Genomic DNA, 9903 nt, shown 5'->3' on the forward strand with positions numbered 1-9903 from the left:
CTCTGATGAGATCACACTTTGTGTAAACAGACGCTTCATCATGGTATACGCGAGCCATGGGCGTGTGTGTTACCCGCTAAAGTCTGGTTCGTGTTGGAGTAGTGTGACCGCTGGCCTTATTCTCCGACTGGGGAACAGCATTGTGGGGGGGGCAATCATGGTTGAGCACAGCACGGTTTGGATAGCCAGTGTGACCGCACTCTAACAGGGGTGTGCCCCATGTTGTGTTGATATGAACAAGGTTAGATGAAGCCTCTTTTCAGTTATCTGTGTGGTTTGTTTAAGAAGACCTCTGTGATGTCATAGATTTACGAAGCAGTAACTCAACACATGATGTTTACTAGCTAATGACATGTTGAAGCCAAGCATGAATGTTAAAGGATGGTAGTCCCACCGAGTGACATCGGAGACTCCACACTGATCAGATTTTGTCTGATAAAGATGTTTTACGTTTGTGATAATGTGTTGACCTGCTTCAGGATGAAGACCTCTACCTTTCAGACTCTGTCATGTTTCAGAACTCTCTGTTCCAGTCCATCTTTTGGGCCTCGTTTGCTTTCCTTGGGTTCAGGTTCAGGAGTCAGGGCAGCAGCCTGGTGTAGTTTGTTAATGATTGATGCTCTCTTCATATCTGCTTTCCATTCATGTTTCAGAGACAGAAACTGTCTGAGCAGACTCTTTATCCTTACACTAACATGCAGTACCTCCGTCAGATGTTATCATTAATCGTCTGCATACGGTGGAGCCGGCAGTGACCAAGCTCATGTTCAGGTTAAAGGATGGAGACCTGTGTTGAACCCGCTGGTTAAGTGGTGTATTACCTGTGGATATGAGCTTCTTCATGCTTACACAAACACACACAGCAGCATTTGTCTGTGTGCTGATGCTAACACGCTGATAATGAAGCTTTCAGCTCAGAGCCGGGGCCTGCTCGCCTCACTGAATCTTCTGTTTTCTGGAATTATAGAGCCGATAATGCTGACGGTGTAATATCTGTATCATAAATGCAGTTTGAAGGATTGGAGGATGTACATCGGGGGCAAAGGAGGGGGGGTGTGGTTACTTATTGCAGAGTTAATGGGGTGAGAAGAAGAACTGAGTCAGCAGCTTGCCCTCGTACACAGGAAGGCAAACAAGCACTGAGAATCAGCAGCAAGCAGCAAGAGGTCAAACAGACTGTGCACAGGCTGGTCAACAGTCTGAGAGGAGGGGGTCGGTGACGGGAAGAGATCCCCAATCCCCACCCCCCTCACCTGCTCAGCTCCAAAAATACCGGAGAAACACAGAAGCGACACAGATTTAAAGAGGACAGAAGTCACGTCCAGTCCTTTAGAGGACCTGAGCCACGGTCACCTGACGGGTCCTCAGACAGGTCTATTCAAGATAGAAAAACCACCAAACCTGAGTGCCCTCTGATGAGTAAAAACATCAGACAATACAATGAAAAAAACAACTTCAGTTTCTTTATTTCAGACATTATTCTTTTTGAAACTTTACTTTTAGTTTAAGAAACTTCACAGGTCCACTCGTCTTCCTTCGCGGGTCTCTTCAGCCTGTATGATCCTAAAACAAAACCTTTCTCTTGATCTATCAGGTGAATGTGGTTCACACAATGAGACCATTTTAAATTGAAGACTCAACACTCGCTTGTTTTGGATTGTTTTCAGTCTATGATCCATTTGTTCCCAAGAATTACTAACCATACATGTCAGATTTGACATTTGTAGGACAGTAAGACACTGAGAAATATCAGAATTCATGTCGAACTGAGGTGTGATCTTTACATTAAAGGGATTTCTGAAGGGCTCATTTGTCTCTTTATCTTCAGGTGAACACTTACACTTGGATCCTCTGAGGATCTGCAGGCCAGGATCCTACAGGATCACCTCTGAAGGTGCCGGATCACAAAGATGACATACAACCCAGCCGTCATCATCCTCACCCTCACCTGAGATTCCCTGAACTCCTCACCATGTCCTCCCCAGGTGGACTTCCTCCTATCAGCTCAGAAGGGTTGCGTGACCTCCTGGACACCTCCTCATTGCCTCCCTCTGTCATCCCTCCATCTCCGTCCTGCAGCATAGACGAGTCTTACAAGTACATCTTCCTCCCCATCTGCTACTCCTTCACCTTCATCTTCAGCATCTCTCTGAACTCAGTAATCCTCTACCGTTCCTTCCGTCGCACCAAGCGCTGGAACGCATCTCTGATCTACATGGTCAACCTGGCCTCCACAGACTTCATGTATGGGCTGTCGCTGCCTTTCCTTGTGGCCAGTTACGTGATGCGAGATCGCTGGATGTTTGGGGACTTTATGTGCCGCCTGGTTCGCTTCCTCTTCTACTTCAACCTGTACTGCTCTATCTTCTTCCTCACCTGTATCTCTGTGCACAGGTACCTGGGCATCTGCCACCCCATGAGGGTCATCACGCTGGAGACCAAGAAAGCCGTGAAGTGCACCTGCGTCGTGGTCTGGATCGTGGTGTTCGCCCTGACCTGCCCAATCTTCCGCTTTGCTCAGACTGGTCACGTGACCAGGCTTGCAGGGTTTGTAGGTAACACCAGCACCACAGTCAGTCTGAGCCACGAGCTGTCACTGATGAACAGTAACTCCAGCGATAGGGACCATGGCATGGTCATCGAGGAGTACCAGAACTGTTGGGACGACGCCATAGACAAAGAGTTTCCTGTTTATGTTCCATACGGGATCATCCTCCACCTGCTGGGATTCTTCGTGCCATTCTCCATCATTGCGTGGTGCTACTCTCACGTTGTTTTGACCATATTCAGGAGTCTTCATATTCAGCCCTCGTCCAGCAGAGCGTCTAGAGGAGGAGGTGGACATGAAGGGATACTCAGAAGGAGCACCTCGGGAGGAGACGGACGAGGTAGACGAGGAAGTAACGGCGTTTCAAAGACACGAGGGAGAGATGAAGGGGTTTCCATTTTTTTAGGCGCCAACTCTCCGTACGCCAGCCGCAGACGCAAATCCATCAGGACCATCATCACCATCACCCTTCTCTTTGCTCTGTGCTTCTTCCCATTCCATGTGACCAGAACCATCTTCCTCCTGCTGAAGGTCATCAAAGGGGTCCCCTGTCACACCATGACCATGGTCTCCATGTGTTACAAGATCACACGGCCTTTAGCGTCCTTCAACGCGTGGCTCAACGCCCTCCTCTACTTCCTGACCAAAGACAAGGGCGGTGCTCACTGCTGCCACACGGTGAACACCAACAACCACCAGCAGGGCGGGCTCCTGCTGCCACTGAGGATGATGGGAAAAGGAAAGGATGCAGATGATGGAGGAGTAGAGGGTGGAATAGAGGAGGAGAACATGGCTTTTAACCACAGTGGGCCTTACCTGAACAGAGCCAAAGTCCAGTTTATAGTGGAGTGACTCAAGCAGCACCAGACCTGATGAAATTATGAAGTCATCACATAAGAGTCTCATGACTTGTAGGAGAGGAGGGGCCTCAAACACCAAGGTCTATATCCTGTGGACCCCAATGGGCCTTCAGAGGGCTGGCCAATTAGATTGAAGAGGGTAGTTGTGCTTAAGCATAACTAAACTTAACCTCCCATAATATCTCAGAGACACTTGATGATAATTTGATCACAGAAAAAAATTAAACATTTCATAAAGGTAATAAACTTTGAGAGCATGACCTGTTTTCTTGAATAGCCCGGCTTCCAGAGAATAGTAATAGTTCGTCATTGTCTGACATGTTTTTCACTTTAATGTACTGAGTCTCATCCTTGATCCAGACGTCTGAGGAAACACGTGGGTATGAGCAGTATAAAGTCAGATCTGGTGGAGAGGGGATGCACAACCTCAATGTTCTTGTACCTGATGTGTACCATTATAATGTTGTGCCCTTGAACACCTGTGGTCCTGATTACATCATATTATAAGTCATGGAGTAAAAATAAACTGAGGAGTGATAAAAATTGGTCACTGCAGCATGTAAGAGAAAACATGGACACAGCTGATTTGTTCCAGTTCAGATCATCAACTCTCCCTCTGAGTTGAGCTTATCTTCTGCTGCCCCCTGCTGGTGTGAAGTCATCACTAACTGAAGGACTTTTCATCCCCTCTACATTTCATATTTTCTACAAATACTGTGACTGCTTCTGAGAAATGTGACCTGATTTAGGCTGAGATCCAATAAGTAAAATTAAAAAGTCCATGGCTCAACAGCTACCACTCTCTTCTTCTTCTTCTTCTTCTTCTTCTTCTTCTTCTTCTTCTTCTTCTTCTTGCCTCAAATTGGCATCTCACTCAGCTGCTCACTAAATGCACATTTTTGGTACTAGTTTTTCTATACTGTGCTAATGTGGAAGCATAGGGATGCAAGATAAAAAGGCCTGCTCCTCTGTAGATATATATATATAAAAAAAAGCTTTTTCAGGTGATTTTGCATTCATTTAAACATACTTATGCATCTATTATTATATCTCAACTAAGTCTTTCCTGATAGAGGCCGCTAGATGTTTTAAGCTGTGCCTTAAAAAAAAAAAAAACAATCAGCTTACCTGCTGTTTTCATGTCTGTATTTCATTTTGCAGTCTGCAAAATAGTGTTTATGTCTTACTTTTAGTAATAGGATATCTCATTTGACTTAATATGAACAACACTCACCAAACAAGTACAAAAAAATGTTCAAAATATAAAAAGAAAAACAGGAAACAAGATGTTGCTTTTTTTTTCAAGCAAAAGGTGTAATTTATATCTTTAATATCTTGAAATAAAAATTTGTTCTAGACCTGCATGGTAAATGTGGCTCAGATTGAGTCTGATAAAGGATTTAATTTTTTTGTAAAAAAAAAAAAAAAAAAAAAAAGGCAAAAGTCCTTGGTCAGATTTCTCTCTGTACAGGACATAGAAGAGCACATGAAACGTCCCAGCAGATTTAACACAAAACATTATTTAACTATAGCTGATCTGATCCTTATGACTTGATAACACGCCATTTCTGTCTGAGTAAAAAAAAACTACAACATAGCCCAGTTTAGTTCACAATTTGCAGGCTGTTCAGGAGAGCTGAAACCTCTACAGATGAAACGTAAAAAATGTCCTCTTGTCAGCTTAAAACATTCGCACAGATGTTGGTGCAGTGTGACTTTGCAGTTCAGAAGCACACACTCACAAACACACACACATACACTGTGTTCCCTGCTGGGGAAGAAGAACCCCCCTCCTCCTCCCCCCTCGGGCCGGTTAGAAATTCAAAACACAACCGCCTCGCGCAATCTCCCGTGCTGCACCGCGGCCCACAAACCCCTCTGACGGTTATTTTAATTTCACATAAAAATTAAATAAAAATCACAGAAGCGTCAATATCGCAAATGAACGACGGGGGTCGATCCCTGTGGGCCATGGGCACATTTTGGTGTGTGTACAATATCGCTGCGGGCTCGTTTGAATTTCTATTTATTTTTTGTGTGTGTGTCGGAGTGTGTGCAGCGGAGCAGCGGAGCTGTTGGCGCCACTTTCAAACGGCGCTCTGACACAGAGTGAGTGTGAGACTTTATACAGTGTGTGTATGGTGGGAGCGCCTCAAACACTTTAACACACACAGTTTTATATTTATACTGTCACAACTGGAATACTCCACAGCGATGGATTCATACACGAAAGGGTGAGTCAAACACTAACTTTATTTTTTTAATATTTCTGCTTTCCTTTCAGCTGATGAAATTAGATATGTGTTGTCGTGAAGTATAGTTTAGTGACGTAGTGTTTTATTTTATAAAGGTGGTAAACAGGTGGTAATCAGGAGGTAGAGTGAGCTCAGCTCGGTACAGGAACGGTACAGTAATGAGGCATATCATGGAGTCAGCTCGCACACACTCATCGTGGCAAAGCTCGGACATGGAGAGGCTCGGTGCTCAGGCTCAGGGTCTGAGTCCGTTTTCAGGCTCGGTAACTGGGGATGAATTGTTTTATATTTCTCGACAAAGACTTAGAGGAGACAGTGACTGAGCAGCAGCAGCGGACACTCCCACAGGCAGCGGTCACAGCCCCCTCCCCAAAGACCCCAGCCCCGTCCGCTGCTGCTGCAGGTCTCCACTACGCTACCGTCAAAAATACTCTCTAACAGCTAGTAAAATGAGACAAAAATAAACAAACCCGACTTTATAATAAAATTTCTGCATTCCATAATCTTTTTACGTTTTAAATTTGGATTATAAACGGTAAAACAGAGGATTAATTGAGTTTAATCGCGCTGCTGTGCTCTGACTCAGCAGTTTTCAACATCAGTCAACAGGTTTATGTCCAAGAAGAAGAGATTTCAATGTTTATTTTAAACACATTTTACCCTAAAATAAAGTTTAAAACCATTTTCAACTTAATATTCAAGACCATGCATTAAAATAGTCACAGTGAGACATACAAAGAGAGTCGTGGTAACTGTCAAACAGTCACATTTAACCGTTTAAAAACCAATGCCACAATAATAAAAATGAAAAATGTTGTTAAAATGAAATATTAATGACGAAGATTACTTGTATAAACTGTGTGCAAACTTATGTAGGAGTGATAATGACTAAAATAAAACCTCAAGCTTCCTAAAACGGTATCATTTATGTGGTTTCTTGAATGAATTTTTCTTGAATGATAAATTAAAGTCGCACTTATGTCAGAGAACTGTTAAGATTTCAAACATGTAATACAGAGAATAAAGGCTGAATATACTTTATCATAAAGTTTACAGCAATTCTCTTTTCAAGTGGTTTGATTCAATGATTTATGACACTTTCTGCTCACATTACCATAAGGTAAAATGTGTTTAATTCACCGTCTCATTATATGTAAGAAATACTGGACAGGTTATTGGATATACTCCAGTCAATAGAGAGATTAGGCCGTAGAAAGTGATCACGTTAGATTAGATTTTATGATGGTAAATTTAAATTATGAATGAGTCACAGTTAAAAGTGATAAGGAAAGTTTTATGCATGAATTAATAGAGCTATAATAATGAATTATGATGGGGTTTTTATATGTTAAATGTTTGAGGACATCACTTAAACGACTTAAACAGAGCACACTGAAAAAATAAATGTTCCTGTTTTATTAAAAAAAAAAAATCTATACAGGAGTTTGGTGATGAAGCTAATTTGTTATATTCAAATGTTTCCTACTATCTCATCTTTCCGATGTAAAACCAGTCAGCAGTGATGTGTCAGGGCATCTGATGATTTCATTTGCTGGTTTGCTGATTATTCATTTGGTAGTTTCATCTTTATAATATCAGAATATGGTGAGCAACTCCTAATACTCAGCTGACTGTCACAGAGAGGGAACTAAATTGATTTAATCAACATCAATCATTAAATCCTCACAACAGCTGTGTTTTACACAACCTGATGATCATTGATTTAAATAATTTGACATTTTCAACCTTTGCTTGAGTAATAAATGTGTTGTCAGGGTATTGAGGACCTTAAAAGCATGGATTCTGTTTCATTTAAGCACTGAATTAATCTTTTAATGTACTCGACACACCGATTTTACTCTAAATGACCCAGTTTATAGTTTATACCTGTGTCTCGTGTTCTTTAGATCAGATCAGATCAGTTCGAACTGAAAAAAATAATTTAATTTAAATATTAAGATGAGCATCAGTGTGTTTTTTTTCAGGGAAAAATCAAACCAAAGACAGAAGAGCAAACTTAAAAGGCTGTAATTTATGATCAGTATAAATCTCTGATAATCTCATCATAATCTGATTATGTGGAGCTGGGGTTACATTCATAATTAGAGTCAGAGCTAAGTTTGGTGGTTAGAGATGTACGAGTCAGTGAAGGTAACGTCTAATGCAGGGGTCTTCAACCTGTGGCTCTGGAGCCTCATGCAGCTCTTTGACTCCTTTGCAGTGGCTCCTTGTAGCTTTGAAAATAATTTAAATAAGGGGCTTTTAATGTTTGAATGATACCAACACAGACACTAAGTAAAATCACAACATAAAATTTGGACTAACAATGCATCACCTCTTGAAACAAAGCTTTAATTTTTTCCTTTTTTTTTTTTTTTCAATTTTTTGACATTTTTGCAAATTAAGAAAAAGAATTCCACATTTTTTAAAAATTGAGCAAATTTTGAAATTTTTTATATAAATCTCTCTTTTTTGCAATTTTAGAAAGTTTTTACAATTTTTTGGAAATCAAGCAAAATTTTGAAATTGCATTATTTAGGTTTTTTTTGCAAATTCATGAAATTTCATCAATTTCTTTGAAATTTTGCACATTTTTTAAATTCATTTTTCTATGTTGCAAATTTTTGATCTTTTTTCAATTTCCAAATTTTGCAAAATTTATGAAATCTATGGCACCACCAATTTCTTTTTTTTTTTCTTAAATTTGCAAAATTTATAAAAAAAAATAAAATAAATTAATAAAAAAAAACCTAAGAAATCACATGTACAAATTTATAAACACAAAAAATTCTCTTTTAGATAATTATTCACCTGATTGTACACTTTTTTTGTCCTAATGTGAAGATAAAGTAGATTTTACGGCTCCCCGCTTGACTTTCATCCAGGTGAGCTTAGGTAAAACGGCTCTTTTGAAAGTAAAAGTTGCAGACTCGTGGTCTAATGGGTCTGATCACTGTCAGCAGGGCCCCTCTGTGTGTGTGTGTGTGTGTGTGTGTGTGTGTGTGTGTGTGTGTGTGTGTGTGTGTGTGTGTGTGTGTGTGTGTGTGTGTGTGTGTGTGTGTGTGTGTGTGTGTGTCTAAAGTGGGGCTGGGCAGGGCCTTGGCATGAACACTGTTCTCTGAGATCAGAACTTTGTGCAGCCTGCTTCCCGCCAACTCACGCCCCAGCTGTGTGAGTTATCCCAGCTCACAGTGAACGCAGCACCAGCCGACCACCTGAGCGTGTGATCAGAGCCTCGTCCTGTCTCTGCTGTGGTTTCTTCTTCTTTACTCTGAAAGACGACGACTCATTAAGCTTCCTCTAACAGCCACACTGTCCCTTCCTCACCCTTCCTCACCCTTTCCTCCTCCTCCTCTCAGTGTGACAGCCTCAGCCAACTCTAACCTCCTCTGAATGAGTCTTTTCCAGAGAGGCAGCTCCTTAAGCCTCCCCCTCTTCTCACACCTGTCTAACTGTCACACCCTCAGGGTTGGCTGCCTCTCTTTTTGCTCCCCCGTTCTCCCCCCCTGTGGTTTGGGTGTGGGTTGTCAGGCGTTATGGGGAGGGAAGAAGTCAGCAGCAGCAGCAGCCCGTGGATGTGTGTCAGCCTCCTCCTCCTCCTTCGCAGTGTCAGAAAGCAGAGCGGGCCGCAGAGAGGAAGCACGGGAGGAGGAGAAGGAGGACCAGGGGAGGAGGTGAGGAAGGAAGGGTGACATGGACCTGAAACTCCCCCTGATGCTCCCCCATTCTTGGGAGGAGGCACAGGATCAGGCAGAGCCCTGTAAGGTCTTTCTCTGCTCCCCGTCAGCTGAGTTTCCTGCTTCATCTGCTCAGGGTGTGGAGTTCAGGGTGTTGGTCAGATTCACATCACTCCAGACCCCCTGGAGCTGTGTATCGCTGATCAGTAGGCGCATTTTTGAGGGATTAGTGTGTGTCTGTGTCCTGTTGTAGTTTTTAACACTCAGATTGTAAGCAGGGCTCAGGATGAGGACTCAGTCAGTGTCAGAGCTGCTCACTCACTTCCTGTTAGTGTCTGCTAATGTGAGCAGCAGGTGATGGTAAGTGGAAACTCCTTCCTCACCTCCTCTTCTTCTTCTTCCTCTCTGCGGTTTGTTTGTTTGTCTCTGGATGAGGTTGCAGTATGTCTGGCACGTGTGTGTGTGTGTGTGTGTCCTGCTGACATGTGATGACCTCCTGTTTCACCCAGCATACAAGGCTTCTCCAACTAAATTCCTTGTTTTCCTCTTCAGCACGTCCCTGT

The 9903-nt window shown here is 42.5% G+C and overlaps 1 protein-coding gene across 1 annotated transcript; it reads left to right on the forward strand.

Moving 5' to 3' along the window:
* The first annotated feature begins 1972 nt into the window (after window positions 1-1972).
* On the forward strand, window positions 1973-3400 carry LOC141784388 (P2Y purinoceptor 3). Its single transcript, XM_074662214.1, has one exon. The coding sequence runs from the start codon at window positions 1973-1975 to the stop codon at window positions 3398-3400; it is 1428 nt and encodes a 475-aa protein (XP_074518315.1).
* Window positions 3401-9903: the final 6503 nt, after the last annotated feature.

This window comes from Halichoeres trimaculatus, unplaced genomic scaffold (genome assembly GCF_033239565.1).
Source record: "Halichoeres trimaculatus isolate MK-OKI-2021-1 unplaced genomic scaffold, fHalTri1.1 fHalTri1_scaffold_22, whole genome shotgun sequence".
NCBI classification, from domain to species: Eukaryota; Metazoa; Chordata; class Actinopteri; order Labriformes; family Labridae; genus Halichoeres; species Halichoeres trimaculatus.